General features: G+C 42.2%; 1 protein-coding gene across 4 annotated transcripts in view; it reads right to left on the reverse strand.

Moving 5' to 3' along the window:
• Positions 1 to 19018, reverse strand: part of CCDC191 (coiled-coil domain containing 191) — an 88879-nt gene that overhangs the window by 26602 nt on the left and 43259 nt on the right. For all 4 annotated transcript variants that reach the window (XM_023551772.2, XM_010593013.3, XM_023551771.2 and 1 more), the window contains 5 exons: positions 9538 to 9772; positions 5414 to 5874; positions 4349 to 4461; positions 1984 to 2066; positions 1152 to 1253 (listed from right to left, as the gene is read on the reverse strand). In XM_023551772.2, the coding sequence (XP_023407540.2) occupies positions 1152 to 1253; positions 1984 to 2066; positions 4349 to 4461; positions 5414 to 5874; positions 9538 to 9772 (994 nt within the window). The remainder of the gene's footprint in view (positions 1 to 1151; positions 1254 to 1983; positions 2067 to 4348; positions 4462 to 5413; positions 5875 to 9537; positions 9773 to 19018) is intronic.

The raw sequence follows: 19018 nt of genomic DNA on the forward strand, positions 1-19018 counted from the left end.
GACCGCAAGTAGATATACTAAGAGATTAAGAGTAGCTACTTCTTAGGAGGAAACCCTGGTGGTATAGTGGTTAAGTGCTACAGCTGCTAACCAAAGGCTCGGCAGTTCGAATCCATCAGGCGCTCCTTGGAAACTCTACAGGGCAGTTCTACTCTGTCCTGTAGGGTCACTATGAGTCGGAATCGCCTCGACGGCACTGGGTTTGGCTTTTGGTGGTTAATTCTTAGGACTGAACTCAGGTTTTTTCCATTTTTCAAATTTTCTATGATGAACAGATATTAATTTTATTATGAGAGGAAAACATTTTTATACTATCTACTTTAAAAATCGTCTCACTGGTTTACAGTAGCATGGTCCCAAGTTTTTCCATGAGATGTTACTGGGTGTTCCATCAAAAAGGGTTCTATGGTCTGATGCATGTGACATCTTAGAACACTGTCCCTCTTCTGGGGAGTCATAATGCCTGGGAGGACATTAAAGGAGGATTTCTATGAAAATGCCTCTAATTTCTCCAAAATCTTCATGGATCTTGCCTTGTATGACCCTCAGGATCTCTTACGGCCTGTGTCACACAGGATAGCATATGCTGTCTCTATAGTGTCTGACAGGTGTGCATCTTCCCAACTAGAATTTAATAACCTTGAAAGCAAGAGCTTTGTTTCTTACTTCTTCTTTATGTTTTCTTCCACTTGTTCATTTACTTGCCTTTCACTCATTCATTCATTCATTCAACACATCTTTGCTGGATCCTACTATATGCCAGGCATACTGGTAGCCAATATAGTACGCAACACCAGACTGGTCCCTTTGCTCTTATGGAGATTACAGGTTAGTTGGGGAGGCATAAATTAACAAAACAAACACAAAATACATGTGTAATTCCAAGCACTGGAAATGCTCTGAAGGAAAGAACGTTACGAGAGTCCATAAGGTGGGACCTCACCGAACTTTCAGTGGGAGCATGCTGGGGCAGGGCAGGAAAGACTAACCTGGAAGATGTCATGTTTGAACTAAGATCTGGAGATCAGGTAGAAAAACAACAGAGATGAGAAGAGTGTTCCAGACAGAAGTCCTGGGATGGGAAGGGTGCACAGGACCAGAGTATCACATACAACAGGCCTGAGCTGACGAACCAAACAGACACTACTAACCATTTTCCGCAGTCTCTGCTCTTCTCGTTTTCTTTCAAGCTGAGCCTCCTTTTCGTCCGCTTCCCTCTTCTGGCGCTCCTCCTCTTGGGCCTTTAACTGGGCCTGATGAAGATTAGAATGTGTGATAATCCAAACTCTCAATTTATATGGAAATAACATTTTTCAGGTTGAGAAAAGTCAAGCATGTATTATGCACAGTGGTCGTCCCATCTCTGGGAGAAGTCTGCATGTTGTGATAAAAGTAGAAAACCTGACCAACGGGTAGTTAGTTGTGAAATTTAAAGGTTTCTCCAAAAGAATCATTGTCTACTTGGGAAGATGAGACTGAGGATGAATAAAACAATTTTTCATCACAAAATGATTAGTTTTCAATTCTTAATTTCAACTGTAAAATTAAAAAAAAAAAAAAAAGTTTTCTTTCTTTTTACCAAAAAGCCATTCTTGGAACTGTTCATTTTTGTTTTGCTACTTACAACGATTTACTTCTGGCAGTCTGGGTCAAAACTTTGGAAAATAGGAACTATTCCCCCTTGCAAACTATCAGAGTGGACACCTACCTACGACACTCTAGTCTTGGTTATGGGTAAATCTCTCATTTGCCAGCTCCCATCAATTTTTTGTAATATTTTCTTCCTGCTACACTAATGAGGTTGATCCTTACCCCCCTTATTTTCCTAACATTGTCACAAAATTCATGCCAGTAGGCAAAAGGCTGTTTCCCAAGTTGGCTTAACTCTTATCTCAAGAGGCTCCAACAAGGAAAATTTCGTTTTTTAATAAAGACCTATACAAGTGCTTTTTCTTGCCTCAGTTGGCATTCTGTATTTATTACCAGTTTCTCCTCTTCTTGTTTTTTCTTCCTCTCTGCCAAGATCCGCCTACGTTCGGCGCGCTGACTTGCTCTCTCTTCCATGGCTAGAAAATAGTACCAGAGTTCCAATATAAAAAAGAGGAGGAACACTGCAAAAGAAATGTCTCCACTTCATAGTAAAATTTAGTGTTATCATTAGGGTTTTCTTGCAAGTTGAGTGTTGACAATCTCAGAAATATATATGTCTTATGCGTTTATATGTTTAACTCTCTAGGTTAAACACCCACAATCCCAACCGCAGCAATGATGGACAACTTGCAGATTCATCATGTTTTTGTTTACATTTCTACCAGGACAATTGCTGCTTTAGATAAGATGTGCCTTCATGACAGGCTTTTCGTATCTGAAACCCAGAAGCCAGAATTTTGATTTGATAATACCTTTGATGAAATGTGGAAAACTTTAATTACAGCTAACGAATACTTGAATACTTGGAGAACAGAATTATTCCTCAAATCCCGTTAAGTGAGTCTGCTCATTTTTCTGAAGTCTCTGTACTTATGTCTGTATATGTAACACGAACAACAAACAAACTAAAATTTGGGGTCACAATGAATACATTTTAATCCAGTTTTCAGGGCTGGATATCCAGATGGGCAGGAAATGGAACTGTACCAGGCGTTTGGAGAACTGGCGTCTGAGTGAATTTGAGCGTCAGACTTGTGTTCCTGACAGTTGATTACATATCGATCCAAAAGAAGCCAACATGCAAGATGGTCTGATAATCTGACTCTGTAGTCGCTTGGGGTCTACACAGGGAGGGGGCATGGGTGCGGGGGAGTCGGTATTCTGCTCCCCTAAACCAGCCACTAGTTACTCTCGGTTCCTTGTGCCATGTTAAAGAGAAGAAAATTTAAGTTCCAATTTCAAGAATTAATTTAAAAACTTAGCAGGCTATTATTTCTTACAGATATAAGTACAGGCTTTGCTGCAGAACGAGTAGTGGTGGGTGTGAGAATGTTTTTAAGAAGGAAGAAAGAGACGACAGGGTCAAAGGCAGAGACCCTTGAGAAGGTGACGCGCTTTCCCTATTTTTTCTAGAGCTAATCATTAAAGGCTACTTGAAAAGTAGCTTGAGATTCTAAAATACACTAACTGTTTGATCAACCGATAATTCTTTTTTTTCAAAGGATCACACTGAACTGCACATTTCCTCACCAGCCTTGGGGTGGGCAAAGATGGTGTGAATCGCCATCCTGGCAGATAGCCAATGAGAAGACTGTCAATTTCTTTGTTAACAGGGATGACTGCAGCACGGTGTCCTTCAGATGACACCACCTCTTGTTAGAATGACAATCTTGTCACAGGTTTACAAACCACAGTACAATCTTGAGAGTGCCTACTAACAGAGACAAATCTATAGGCAGCGAGTGACTAAGTATTGAGGAAGAACAACTGGCAGAGTCACTAGTGGGTTTTGAAGAGTGCTTCTATTCTCATCATATTATTTTTGTTTAAATATGGTTTTCTATGTGCATCAAAAGTGTTATCAAATTAGTACAAGCCTAACATAAAGGAGAGCCCTGGTGGTGCAGTGGTAAGAGCTCAGCTGCTAACCAAAAGGTCAGCAGTTTGAATTCACCAGCTGCTCCTTGGAAACCCTACGTGGGCAAGTCTACTCGGTCCTATAGGGTTGCTGTGAGTTGGAACTGACTCGATGGCAAGGGGTTTGCTTTTTTTGGTTAATCATAAAGGTGCAACTCATAAAATGATGTAATACCTTAACTTGGATTGCTGTAAACTGGCAGATATACTAATGTTATCAAAGTAAAATGATAGGTGATCTTTATCAATGTTTATCCTTAGCAGCTTCCTCAAAGGGTTTTCTCATTTGTGTAACTGCCCCATCTTTTTTTTCTTTTTCCACAATCCAAATCCCAGATTATAGAAACACATTACACCTTACAGCAATTTTGGGATGTGTGCTACCTGGAAAGACCATGAAGTTTGGCAGAGGGGCAGAAAAAAAGCAATGGCACTTTCTGGTGCATTCTGCTCCTCAGGGGTCTACCTGTCTCAGGCTCTGACCACTCTTAGAACGGGCCCTGCTGTTCACATCGGAAGCTAGGTGGGCATGTGCCCGCACCTACACAAACCAGCCCCATAGGCCAGGACATCCACAACAAAGAAAATGTGCCCTTAGGAATCTGTCATGTGGAGAGTTCCTTTGTGAATTAGACAAGATTACTCCGGATACGTATCACAGAAGTTTTAATATGCACGAATTGACTCTCAAAACCCAACAGTTGCAGTGATTTAGTCCAAACGAGCTTGACTGGAGGAAGGGGGAAGACCACCACCAAAGCGACTGCCAAGATGACCTTGCCTTTCAATATAGGATGGGGTGCCAATGGCTGCCTTGGGTTCCTTCTGGGTCCAGAAAGAGAATTTTGGGAGTCGCTCCTACTGGCCTCAGTCCCAGGGAAAGCAGCAGGCGAGCTGAGGGGAAAAAAAGAAAGAGTTCAGGCCAATAATCCGCTTCCTTCAAACCCTTTCACCTGACGATCTCAAAGAATTTTACAAACTTTAATTAATCCATACTCTCTGAGATAACTAATGATTACGCATTGGATAAACGGGTGTAATGAGGCAGGGAAAGGTTGACTGATTGGCCTGAGTCTACAACAGGAGTCAGGCCCTCTGAGTCCTATGCTAGTGCTTCGAATCAATAGGTATGACCACTTCTTAGCCTACCATTTATCACACGCACTAAGTCTGTCTCAAGCACGTCTGAAATAGTTCTAAATGGTTTTTGAGAAATTTAGAATCATATTCCAGGCTCCAAAAAGCACGTGATACTTACTTTTATCGCAAACCATTCCAAGTTTATGCTAGGTAATTAGCCAGCCCAGGGCTGGCTCCATTTGGACCTGATGTTGTCTGACCTGACTACTCAGCACTAGACGTAGTCAGAAACCCAAAAACCTAGTCAGAGCGAGTAATCCTTTTTCTCTTTTACTGGTATAGTAACAGAGCTCCTCAGACAAAGCCATGACACAAACGCTGGCTGTACAACTGGATTCTCAGGAGTAGCTTCTTGCCTTAAATACCTGTTCATATCTGTCACATACCAACCACAATGAACAGGGCTTCTTTGGCGCAGTGGTTAAGAGCTCGGCTGCTAAGAAAGGGTCAGCGGTTTGAATCTACCAGCTGCTCCTTGAAAACCTTATGGGGCAGTTCTGCTCATCCTACAGGGTCACTACGAGTCAGAATTGGGTTGAAGGCAATGACTTTGGGTTTTTTGGTCTTTGCTTTGAGAGTATAGAATAAATGAAAAGGAAAAGATTACGGCATCTGGAAGCAGAGCAAGGAAGTTTGGGAGCCCCTTGTCCCATAGTGGAAACTCCAAATAACCAGTCCAAAGTGTGTTCTGATACAATGGACATACTTAAGAAGCATCTGACATGCTCTTTTTGGTTCCTCCTCTTCTCTGGGATTCGACAGCAGGCGGCTCTGCCCATCTGTGCCCGCTGCGGCACGCTCCGTTGCCCATCGAGCCTCTGCCAGCCGCTGGTTTTCCTTCAGTTCAAGAATTATTTTCTGCTGTTCCTGAAGTTTCTTCTTCTGCCTCTCAATCAGCTGCTGCTGGACGATGTGGCGGTTGTGGAAATGGCCCATGCAAATGGGCTCTGCTTTCTGGCTGGTGGTTCTAAGCTTCTCGTTGCTGCTAGGCTCTTGGGAGGGTGCAGCATCCACAGTTCTGGGCTGCTTCTTGTCAGGTGTGTTTAGGGGGACATTCTGAAGAGAGGCCTGAGAGGTGTTCTTTGCTGGCCTTCCTAGAGGAGGACGGGGCATACAACCAGTGCTCTCCAAAGGAGGCTTTTCCCACAAGGGGGGCACAGCAGTCACCTGAGAGAGAAGAAACATGTTACATAGCTCAGCTATTTAAAGGGCCGTGCTGAGACCCTACTGTTCTCTCAATGGTCCGCGCCCCAGCCACAGTCTCCCTGCACTCCTGGCCTGCAGTCTCAGAGGCTTAGAACGGGCCCTGCTGCACACATCGGACACTAGGCAGGCATGTGGCTGCACCCACACAAACCAGCCCCATGGGCTAGGGCATTTGCAACAAGCCAAATGTGCCCTTAGGAATCTCTCATGTGGAGAGCTGCTTTGTGAATTAGGGAAGATCACTCCAGATACAGGATACAGAAATTTTAGTAGGAACAAACTGGTTCTGAATCCTGCGGAAAATGGCTAAGGATATATGCATTCTATCCTTTGGAAACTCAGGAATACCTTGACAAATCAACAATAGCTCTGTTCTTCCGAAGGCTCTCTTGCCACTAGACAATGACTGATTCATTCCAGGACCGAGGCCTGGATTCAAGCCTAGTTTACAGTCTACGGCTATTCCTGAGCTCTGTGGGAAATATCCGCAAGCACGGGATCACTGAGTAAATATCCACATTACATAAGAATAATGTTACCTAATAACATTTTGCCCTAGCATTTTGCATAATAGATTTCAAAGCTTTATCATATAAATCTCATTTAATAAACATACTCAATTATAAGTTCTATAGCGAGGGGAAGGAAACAGAATTCTTAGTCAGAAAACTTATCCTGGCCAAAATAATGTCATAGTTAAAATGTCTCTTCTAGAATGGTTTGATTCCATGGGCTAAAGTCTGACCGGTTTTGATTCTGCCATCTGCAGTGGTATGAGATAAAAAAATATTGCAAACTATCTAATATTAAAGCTTCTAGCTCTCTTTGGGAAACCATGGTGGCGTAGTGGTTAAGTGCTATAGCTGCTAACCAAAAGGTCAGCACTTCAAATCCACCAGGCTCTCCTTGGAAACTCTACGGGGCAGTTCTACTCTGTCCTATAGGGCCGCTATGAGTCGGAATTGACTCGACGGCAGTGGGTGGGAGCTCTCTTTGACTAGACCTAATAGGGTGCAATACTCAGGTACTTAAATGTATTTTTTGTGATGATGGAAATGCTTTCTAAAAGCTCAGCTAAAGTGAAAGCATATGCTATCTGGAAACTCTGACACGATTAAAGGCTTTTTTTTTATAACCTTTTATTTCTGAAATGTCAGTGGACATTTATTCATGAGAACACCTGCTTAAGTAATTTACCATCAAGCTGGGCATATGTTTTAGGCTCTTTTAAACTTCGTGGTAAGGATACATTATTACCCCAGCAAGACTGAGTGAAAACCTTGAGTATAGCAACAAGATTTCTTTTGGATCATGCTAACTTTTAAAGGGGAAAATAAAGAGAATAAAAGGAAACCTTAATGGTACAGACTGACTTAATAGAATAGGACTGAACAGTCTGGCTTAATTAGAGAAAATCACCTATTAGCTAACTGGTAATTTTGAAAAATTTCAAGGTATTATATGTGTGTTCCTGGTGTATGAGTTCCTATGAATATGTAATTAAGGAGCCTCTAACTAAAGATTTTATATTTTAATTTGTTCGTTTTATATTCCACAGCCTGGAAAAGATTAGAATTTATCTGGTAACCTACAGAGTCTGTGATAGCCCTTCATTTTCATTTGCTCTATTTTTTTTTCAACATTATCCTTTCTTGATAAAATCTTTTGTTCTTGATTTCAGAGATCTGTAGGCTTTTCTTCCTAAGTCTAACATATATATATGTGTGTGTGTATATATGTGTAATAATTTTTTAATTTTGCATAGGTCACAAATACTTTCTGCTGACTTTTTTTTTTTTTTTTTTTCCTTTACAGATAATAACAGTGGGACTTTGTCAGCTAAAATGTTCCACATAGCTATGTCTTAAGATAGAAGACTGTCCTGGATTTCAACGGGGACAAAATTTATCTAACAGATATAAAGGTTGACAGACTGCTTAGGAGAAAGGACCAAAAATGTTACCTAAGTCCCAGTAAGCATCCTCATGGTCCCTGCTTGCTGACAGACTAAGCTTAAATTAAAACCAGCCTCTCTTGCTAGCAGTAATCAGGGTAAAAAGCAAGGCTGGGACCTTCCAGTGCCCAGCTTCATTTCAAGTCTGAGTACAGTATTTAACAGTGTTATGTGGTGAGAAGGACAGTAAGCCAGGAGGGAGCAGGGATCTTCTCCAAAAGGCCGACTAAACATGACAGTGAGTGCAACTATGAAAGCAAAAATGACTTCGTAAAATATTAACAATGGTGTATAATATCAAACACCATCAATCAACCAAAAAGACAAATCAGAAAAAAATATGTGCGATAGGCTAATAAAAGCATGAAAAGTCTTAAAGATATAAAGAGCCCCATAAATAGAAAAATATAATCAAATAGAAAAATGGGCAAAGGACATGAACAGACAAGTCCTTATGTATCTATAGCTTTATCTATTTAAATGACCAATATGAAAAAAATGCTTAACTTTGATGTAATCAAAGAATGCAAATGTTGAATAACATCATGAAAAAGATGTTACCTGTCAACTTGGCAAAGATAAAGAAGTATGTTATCACCCAGGAAAGCAGGCACTTGTTTGGTATCACCTTTCTGGAAGGGCAATTTGGTGACGGTGTTTAAAAAAGTGCACATTTTCCTTTGGGCATTCATCCTCAGTAAAGTATCACGGCTGTGCGCAAAGATTCGGGTACAAGTACGTCACTGAAGCGCTGTTTACTATGGTGGCAGGCTGGAAACAGCAATGGAGGAGTTAAACAGATCCTAGCTCGTGGCCATGACAGACTATCACGCGGCCCTTATAAAATGCGGGCTCGGTGTGGCAGCCCCTAACCGAGGGTGCAGATCGGGCTCGCCTGCGGACTTCTAAGGAACAGCGGCGCCTCACACCCAGGAACTCTGACTCGGCGGGTCTGACTCTGTGGCGTGCTGCTCGCTGAGAGCTGCTGCTGCAGAAGAATATTTAGTGAAATGGAAAATGCTCACGCTGTGTTGTGAAAACGCCAAAAAAAAAAAAAAAAAAAAGAATAATTACATTACTCTCAAGAAGCAAAAATCACGGCCTTCCTTTTCCTGCATTACGGCAGACTAGATATCCTCAGTGACCTGCCGGAAGAAAGTCTAAAAGCTACATAATATGTGAAAAGAAACAAATTTGCACATTCCTGAATAGAGAAAGGCCCTGTATATCAGCAGCTTAAGGGTGGGTATCTCCAGGGTGATGGAATTGTAAGCGGTTTTTCTCTGTGATTTTTTCCCACCAAATGGCCACAATTAGTATATGTAATTTTTCTTATACGAAAAATAAAATTAGAAAAATTTGCTCTAAGTCTCAAGCTCAGTTAGAAAGAAAATCTCTGAAGATCTACTAAGATGAGTCCAAGAGTTGTAAACAGTGCTTTATCAATCTGTTCCTGAAGGCTCTTTCGCTTAGTTGTTTTAAATTCCCTTGGATTCATTTCCAGGAGATAAACCCTGTCTGAAAGGAGGCCTCTGGGCCCTACCCTGCAGGGCTCAAACCTTTCAGATAGCCTAGCAAGGCAATCTGCGGTCTCTAACACCCCAGCTACGAAAATGCAAAGTTCAAGTGTATAGTAAGCACGAAGACCAAGCAGAAGAAAAACAATGTACCTCTCCGTGTCTCATGGATGGATCCTTGAGTAGAGTACTTGGGCCTGAAGACCCACGGGCACAGAGTTTCCCTAGTGATGCTGCCTTCAGTAGCTCATCCATTTTCCTCCTGGTTTCCTCCTTTGTTACGGCCAGCTCTCTCCTTCCGATCTCACCGTGATGCCAATGGTACCATTCTGCAAAGCAGTGCCGGAGGACTTGTTTCCGGTTATGTGCAGTGGCTAGCTGTTGTTTTCTAAGCAACAAAATGATTCCATTAGAACAGAGAAGCCATTTGCAGTTTGTTAACTGATAATGTATCAGATAATATAAATGACACGAAGTCCAAAGGAGTCCCAGAAATGCCCTTAGTTCCAGGTTATCCTTTTATATTGAGCTAAGTGGAAATGCTTTATAAATTCCCCAGTATGAAGCTTCTCCTCATAGAAGGCTTTGACACCTTAAGACATTGCTTCAGAAGAAAGGCTGTTCTGTTCTGTCATGTCACAAAGACATTAAAGTTTTGATTACCATAAGATAGTTTCTGTCAGTTTTTGGAGAGGAAGGAGCAAAAAGGATAGGTTTATAAAAAATGACTTTTAAAAGGTGAATGCATGAGGGGGAGAGATACTCAACTATGCTTGGAAATCTAAGAAACTTTTGTGAAGTTTGTGAGAAAGGAGAAGAAATGAAATACTATACCAGTTAACAAGTGAAATGCCAATAACTACAAAACCTACAAAAGCCAAAGTGAAACTATGCCTTGTGAAAGAAGGATTTGTCAGGGGCAGGATCTTGAAAGGGAAGGGCTCATTACCATACTGAATGGCTGCCTTTGTGAAGATACCTGCTAAAGATAGAAATGTGTAAAAGGCAAAGACAAGCACTTGCTTTCACGAACTGGTAGCCTGTTAGAGATTTAATTCAGTCTCTTCCTAAAGAAGAGCTCTCTTTGATTCCTAGGAAGTTTATGAATGTTAGGGGACATGACTGAGTGGAGGTGGGAAGGGAGTCACCGCCAACCACATTCCCTACCCCAGTGGAAATCTCCATTAGGTGATACACTGGTGGCAGCCAGTCCAGAACGCAGGCATAGAGGCCTACGAGATCTGCAAGTGGATTCCAGTCCCTGAAGCCAGGTGCTGTAGAGCTTGAAATTAATTGGTTTAAAATCTAATATTGTTGAGTTGCCAACTTGGCTTTATCTTATAAAGATAACACTTTAACACTATTTGCACATCCATTTCTGTTAAACATATATAACACTTAACTATCCCCATGGACTCTTGGGGTCCTATCAGGAACATCATGTCGTTCTTAAGTCGGTGAGTCAGAAGAACATTTCTATGGTTCTTAAGTGTTTAAGTGGCTTTTAAATCCTTGTTCACTGCCACCTTCAGTAAGAAAAAATTGTATACTGTGATTCAATATCCCAGTCGGTGTGTGTGTGTGTATAAAAAAAGCATAACTGAAACAAAAGCTCCACCAAACAATATTTGCACTTACTGCAAGAGACATGCTCTGGTGATTTCTATTCTATGAAGAGTTAAAACTCTCAGTTTGAAAAAAGACTGCTCAAGAGTCATAGAATTTAACCTGTGTCAGAGGAGTTGCACAAAACAACAAGCTCGTGACAGTAGAGCCAAGTGAGATAAGAAATTCAGCACGAGCACCAATAGCAACTATGCCAGCAACATATTTCATTGTATTTAACTGCTGCCTTCTAATGCACTTATCGTAGATACTCAGTAAATACTTGGTGATTGACTGACTGGTGGTTTTTGTAATAAAAGTACAATATAGGAGGTAATAAACAAATCCATCTTGGAAAAAGTACAGCCAGAATGCTCCTTAGAAGCGAAGATGGTGACACCTGGTCTCACATACTTTGGACATCTTATCAGGAGGGACCAGTCCCTGGAGAAGGACATCATGCTTGGTAAAGTAGAAGGTCAGTGATAAAAAGGAAGACCCTCAGCAAGATGGACTGACACAGGGGCTACAGCAATGGGCTCAAACATAGCAGTGATTGTGAGGATGGCTCAGGACTGGGTAGTGTTTTGTTCTAACGTACACTGGGTCACTATGGGTCAGAACCTACCCAACTGCACCTAACGACAACAATAAACATTTATATATAATATTTTACCTTAATGGAATGAGATTGGATAATCTTGAAATAAAATTTTAGGAGAAATAAGAATAATAAATCAGGTAGCAATGCAGCTAAGAACAAAGCTCCAAAAAAAAAAAAAAAAAAGTATAAATAGTGGAAAAAAACCTTACAACATCCACTGAAGTAAGTGAAAATCATAAGTTTCCACAGGATAGAAAATGTACATTGCTCTGTCTGATTAATGTGAAATTCGATTTACATCAGTCTGCACAGTAAGGGGGGAGTGTGAAATTTACCTGATGTGTTAATTTCATGTTTTTACAGAATAAACAGCCAAAAGCAGCACTGGGGTTTTGACTGACAGAGGGAAGACTATTTGGACACTATGAAAAGACAAAGAGAAAAACGTGTCTGTAAGTATAACAAAAAGACTAAACAGCAAGAAAATGGGTGAAAAACGTGTTGACTTGTGCTCAGGGCTCACTCCGTAATGGTCATGTAGGGGATTTGAAAATATATGCAATGTATCCATGTTTGTGGACTAGGTGGCAGGGTGAAAACAGAGCAGCTAGGGGTCCAGAGACAGGCTGGCTCACACTGCTGCTCTCTGGCAGGAGGACAATATTTGAGATAAGCATCTTTCTACACTTTACAAAAGATGATACTAAAAACAAACATTTCTGAAAGTAAAAAAAAAAAAAACTCACTTAAATTTCTTAAAAGGAGCTCCAAAAAGGAGCTCAGGCAGATGAAATTTGCTTGGGTATACTCGCCTAACGAAATGGTTTCAGATGATAAAAAAAATTAAGGACAGAGTTCTCCTATGGAAAACATCCTGCCCCAACAAGCCTCTAAGCTGAAATCAGGGAATTTCTGGCAAAAGTATACAAACTGATCAACACAATTATGTCACTGCATAAAGAGGAAAGCTGTCTTGAAAGACAAAAGACTATAAAATAAAGAAGGTTTAAGTGTGAATGGCACTGCACAGCATCAATCGCTCAGAGGACACAGTAACTGATGCATGTTCTAGAATCTAGATGCCAGAAGAACACCAACAAGGTATGGGACACTGGGCAAGCCACTCAATTTTCTAAGCGTCAGGTTCCTCCTCAAAAAAGGTGTTCAAAGAATGAAGGACACCGAAGACACAAGGTAATTATGAGCCCAAGAGACAGAAAGGGCCACATAAACCAGAGACTGTATCAGCCTGAGACCAGAAGAACTAGACGGTGCTCGGCTACAACTGATGACTGCCCTGACAGGGAACACAACAGAGAACCCCTGAGCGAGGAGGAGAACAGTGGGATGCAGACCCCAGATTCTCATAAAAAGACCAGACTTAATGGTCTGACTGAGACTAGAAGGACCCCGGAGGTCATGGTCCCCAGACCTTCTGTTAGCCCATTAGGAACCATTCCCAAAGCCAACTCTTCAGACAGGGATTGGACTGGACTGTAGGATAGAAAATGATACTGGTCAGGAGTGAGCTTCTTGGATCAAGTAGACACATGAGACTACGTGGGCAACTCCTGTCTGGAGGGGAGATGAGGGGGCAGAGGGGGTCAGAAGCTGGCCGAATGGACACAAAAATAGAGAATGGAGAGGAGTGTGCTATCTCATTAGTGGGTATAGCAAGGTGTATATAAATTTTTTTATGAGAGTCTGACTTGATTTGTAACCTTTCACTTAAAGCACAATAAAAATTAAAAAAAAAAAAAAAAGGTGTCCATAAGCCCTGCACTGCCTGCCCTACAGGAATTTTTTTTTTTTTTTTTTGAGAATCTAATTAAATTTTTTAAAAATTTGAAAATACAGAACAAAGTCCACATGGAAGGTAACACTAACTTAGGGCAAAGATGACTAGATATCCAAAAAGCGTCCTCTATTTTTTAAAAGGAACTAGGAAATGATAAATAAACCCCCACATGCTAGTGATCTGACTGAGTGCTGAAATCGGTTGCAGAAGACAGACAGCAGTGACACTCACAGCTGCCCTGGGGATGAGCAGGTTCCGCGGGAACACGGATGAATAAGCTTAAGGCATTCAGTAACACACGGGGAAGCCTCCCAGGGAAAAGCGGAAGAGAACACCATTTTTCTTCTAAAGGGCTTTAAAGGGAGCCAGGCAATGCCACGTCTGGTCCTCCTGGCTCTTACATCAGGAGCTTTACCAGCTGCAGGTGCCATGCACGTATGCCTTCTGGCCTCTCGCCTGGATATCCAGGTGAGCAGGGAGGGGTGAGCAATATAACCAGATTTACAGAGGCACTCCATAAATGACTGATGGAAAGAACCGGAAATCAGGAGTGCTGCTAATGAGGAATACCTGACGGCATGTTTTTTAACTCAGCCCCCCTTCCCTTCCCACCTCCATGCTAGCCCAGCAAGCTCACCCCAGACTTTTCTCACACAAGCCTACCTATGAGCTGATTTACAGGTTTTTCCCCAAACTGAAAAATGCCCTCCTATTCTTTTTTTTTTATACTTAGCCAATTCCGTCTCCTTCAGTAGGGAGGGCCCTTGACTTTCTGTCTTAAAAACGCTCCTCAGGGGACGATGATGCCTGCGAACCAAGTCTATGTCACTCCCAAGTATCTTCTGTGCCCTCTGCTGCAATTATTTGGGTGAGACTTTTTTTTAAACTTCACTTAGATTGTAAACTTGTGGAAGGCAAGAGTAATTTTTCATTTTTTTCCAGTTCTCCTCAAAGATTACGGCCTAGGAAACCCTATGGGACAGTTTTACTCTGTCATATAGGGTCGCTGTGAGTTGGAGTCAACTCGACAGCACACAACCACCACCCAGCACTTAGGAGAGAGTCTACTATATAGCTGAGCATCAGTAAATCTGCTGGACTGAATGATATTCCATCAAACAAACAGAATGAATAAATGCATGACTGAGTAAGTAAATGAGTGATACAATTTGAGGGAAGCCTTTTTTTAAAGGGCCAGTTTTTCTTTTTTTAACTGTACTTTAGATGAAGGTTTACAGAGCAAACTAGCTTCTCATTGAACAATTAATGCACATATTGTTTTGTGGCATTGGCTGCCAACCCCATAAGTCAACACTCTCCCCTTCTCAGCCTTGGGTTCTCTGTTACCAGCTTTCCTGTCCTTTCCTGCCTTCTTGTCCTTGCCCCTGGGCTGGTGTGCCCCTTTAGTCTCATTTTGTTTTATGGTCCTGTCTAATCTTTGGCTGAAGGGGGTGAACCTCAGGAGTGACTTCACTACTGAGCTAAAAGGGTGTTTGGGAGCCATACTCTCAGGGTTTCTCCAGTCTCTGTCAGACCAGTCAAAGGGTCAGTTTTTCCACTGGCTTACACAGTACCCTAAATCTCTGTCACTTACATTTTGGACCCTGTCTCCAGACAACACGTTAAAGTATAAACATGCTTTCTGGGAGGGAAAATGTATTAACTAAGGATTACAGTAACAAAGCATGAGGGTCTTGAGGGACAAAAAGAAGGGAGAAGAAAAAGTTCCAGGAAAGGCCTAAGGCACTGGTGCAAAAAAGGGCAGGAATGAAGGTGCCGTGGAGGTTAATGCCAGGAAGGACACAGTGATTCCCAGGCAAGAACTGAGACGTCAGGAAAGCAGGGCTCAGAAAAGGATTGTGGACGATGTCGAAAACCAATGCTGTCACTTTCCAACTTTGTCTAGGGTGGGCCATAAATTCAGGAAGGAGGGAAGACAGGAGTAATGGAAGATCTGGACTCAACTTCCAAAAGTGCACATGCTACCACACACACAAAAAAACCCCAAAAGGAAATTGAAAATACAGTTCCAAGTCCAATGTATCAAGTCAAAAGGGGTAGCAGTGCACAATGGAGTGCAAATAAGACTTTTGTTGCATTCCCTAAAATAAGCAGATCCTCAGTGAGGGTTTGGAAATCTGTTTGTTAATGTTGAAACTGTATTACAATATTGAATGACAATACTGTCATTCAGTATTTTACTGAAATTTTATTACACCATTACCATAACTACCTTTAAAAGAAAAGTAAAAAGAGGTGATAAAAACAGAATGACCAGAATTCCTATTAAGGAAAGAAAGATTCATTTTCAGAAGAAATAGTTGGCTGAGCCCCTTGGAATAGAGGTGAGACCCTGAGCATGGGCTAAGTAAGAAAAGTTAGTTGCTAAATTACGAATAAGAGGAGGAGAGGGGGTTGTTGCCCCTGAGAAGAAGTGGGAAGAACAGAAAAACAAGTGGAGAAAGAAGGAAGAACAGAGGCTGGGTCCTGTATGGGGGACGGGCCAGTGAGGGGAAACCCCAGGTGGCAAAACCGAATGGGGATGCAGGAGGCAGAGAATGAGGAGACAGGGAATGTCTGAGTGACAAAGGTAACACAGCCATTTCCCTGTCCAGGCGGGTGGCCCACAGAGTCCCCTGTGTTTTGTCAAGCTGGTGAGAGTTAAGTGCTTGAACCACCATACCCAAAACACCCAAAACCACCACGGCTAGCACTAAACTCCATGTCTGTAGTTGAACCACCATACCCAAAACACCCCAAAACCACCACGGCTAGCACTAAACTCCATGTCTGTAGTTGAACCACCATACCCAAAACACCCAAAACCACCACGGCTAGCACTAAACTCCATGTCTGTAGTTGAACCACCATACCCAAAACACCCCAAAACCACCACGGCTAGCACTAAACTCCATGTCTGTAGTTGAAACACCATACCCAAAACACCCCAAAACCACCACGGCTAGCACTAAACTCCATGTCTGTAGTTGAACCACCATACCCAAAACACCCAAAACCACCACGGCTAGCACTAAACTCCATGTCTGTAGTTGAACCACCATACCCAAAACACCCAAAACCACCACGGCTAGCACTAAACTCCGTGTCTGTAGTTGAACCACCATACCCAAAACACCCCAAAACCACCACGGCTAGCACTAAACTCCATGTCTGTAGTTGAACCACCATACCCAAAACACCCAAAACCACCATGGCTAGCACCAAACTCCATGTCTGTAGTTGAACCACCATACCCCAAACACCCCAAAACCACCATGGCTAGCACTAAACTCCATGTCTGTAGTTGAACCACCATACCCAAAACACCCAAAACCACCACGGCTAGCACCAAACTCCATGTCTGTAGTTGAACCACCATACCCCAAACACCCCAAAACCACCACGGCTAGCACTAAACTCCATGTCTGTAGTTGAACCACCATACCCAAAACACCCCAAAACCACCACGGCTAGCACTAAACTCCATGTCTGTAGTTGAACCACCATACCCAAAACACCCAAAACCACCACGGCTAGCACTAAACTCCATGTCTGTAGTTGGGTTCCTGAACAAGCTTCGTGCCTTAGCAGTGACCGTCGATGTGCTGAGGGGGGTCGGCTTTTGTGTTTGATCCTCAATTCACATCACTGGCAATTTCTCCATATCTGAGATAGGTCCCTCTCGCATTTTTGTTAGCCTTGTAGCTTTCAGAAACCCTGGTGGCACAGTGGTTAAGAGCTACGGCTGCTAACCAAAAGGTCAGCAGTTCAAATCCACCAGATGCTCCTTGGGAACCCTATGGGGCAGTTCTACTCTGTCCCATACAGTTGCTATGAGTTGGAATGGACTCGATGGCAGTGAGTTTGGGTTTTTTTTAGCTTTCAGCTTGGAGAATTTTTTTTTGTTTTTGAGGAACGTGCCAAAAAATCCACTAGAGTCAGAATTGACTCGACAGCAACGGGTGCTGGTTTTTGTTTTATAACCTCATGGGACCATGGATGTATATGTGGTCTGATATTGCCCCAAAGGATGTTATGCGGTGCATGACTGTGCAATACTGTGCAATATATAGAGAATTAGGGATTTGCGGGAAAGCAGCACAAAGGAGGGTTTGTATCCAATGTCTTCTCTCATATATGTTTCTGGCAAGACCTGTCATTTGTTAATTACCACCCTTATTTTTCATTTCCAATACCCGTTGCCGTTGAGTCGATTCCGACTCACAGCAACCCTACAGGACAGAGTAGAATTGCCCCATAGAGCTTCCAAGGAGCGCCTGGTGGATTCAAACTGCTGACCTCTCAGTTAGCAGCTGTAGCTCTTAACTGCTACACCACCAGGGTTTCCTTATTTCCAATAAGCTAAATAAATTGTAGTACAACTGAAAAACATGGCTGTCTTCAGGAACCATGACGTAGATGTTACACGTCTTAAAAAAGCTGCACCCTGGTGTAGGAAGAACTACCTGACTCAGAAACAAAAAGACAACAGTCTAGTCCCGGTCTAGCTACTCCTAGCTCTTGACTTTGTGACCTTGACCTTCTCTTGGTCTTACTTTTACCATCTGTAAACTGAAGAGCTGGACCATCTGGTCCTCGAGGTGCCTTCCTGCTCAGCTTTTTTTGCTCTAAAGCTTTGTAGTAAAAAATTTTAAGTTAAATATTTTCTAACTCTCGTTCTTTAAAAAAAGATTAGCACTCGTTCTGAACACTTAAAAATAGACACCTGAAACAAATCCACAGCTATCTGAGAGACAAAAAGTTCTAAGATGTTTAAAAAAAAAAATTGGCACATCATGCTATTATGAAATCCTCATTTGGTGCTTTTATGCTTACACAGTTTAATTGGAATGGGTCTCAAATTCTCCAGATTTTTCTTCCACAAACTTCTAGCATGTGTGTTTCACAGGTGCTTTTAACGTTGGCCTCTCAGTTTCCACCCCTTTATGCCCTCACTCAGTGTTGCTTCTGCTTTACAACACTTCCTGGTATCAGCTTCCCTTCTTTGTCCAGCAAATCCTACCAGCCATTCCTTTTTCAATAACCTATCATTCCAATGGCTTACATCACTCACTAGGCCCTGAGAATTTAGAGCATAAATGTTGGGCGTGTTTTCTATGCTGCCCTTTTCATTTTTCTCTAAAGAATACTCCAGAAAAGAGGGATTGACTAGGTCACCACCCTGCTTAAACACTTTCAAGAATTCGCCTTCATTTACCAAAGAATACCTAAACTCCTTATGCTGGCATTCAAGGTCTTTCACAAGTTAGTGAACTTGACAACCTCATGCTTGATGGATCTCCAGCTGAGATCAGGATGGCCGTCACCTTGTGACCTTGACCCTCTCTGTACCTTCTCTTGTACCTTCATCATCTGTAAACTAAAGGGCTGGACTGTCTGGTCCATGAGGTGCCTTCCTGCTGTATGAGTTTTTTGCTCTCAAGCTTTGTAGTAAAAAATTATTTCAAGTTAAATATTTTCTAACTCTGGTAGTTAAAAAAAAAGAAAACTTCATGCCATCACCTTGGTCTCCTCACCTCCACCTAGGGACATCCTACCTACCATGTAGAACCCATCAAGACCCATCTTGTTGAGAAAGCCTCTCCTGATTCTGTAGAAGCCTCCTC

Source organism: Loxodonta africana, chromosome 1 (assembly GCF_030014295.1).
Source record: "Loxodonta africana isolate mLoxAfr1 chromosome 1, mLoxAfr1.hap2, whole genome shotgun sequence".
Lineage (NCBI taxonomy): Eukaryota > Metazoa > Chordata > Mammalia > Proboscidea > Elephantidae > Loxodonta > Loxodonta africana.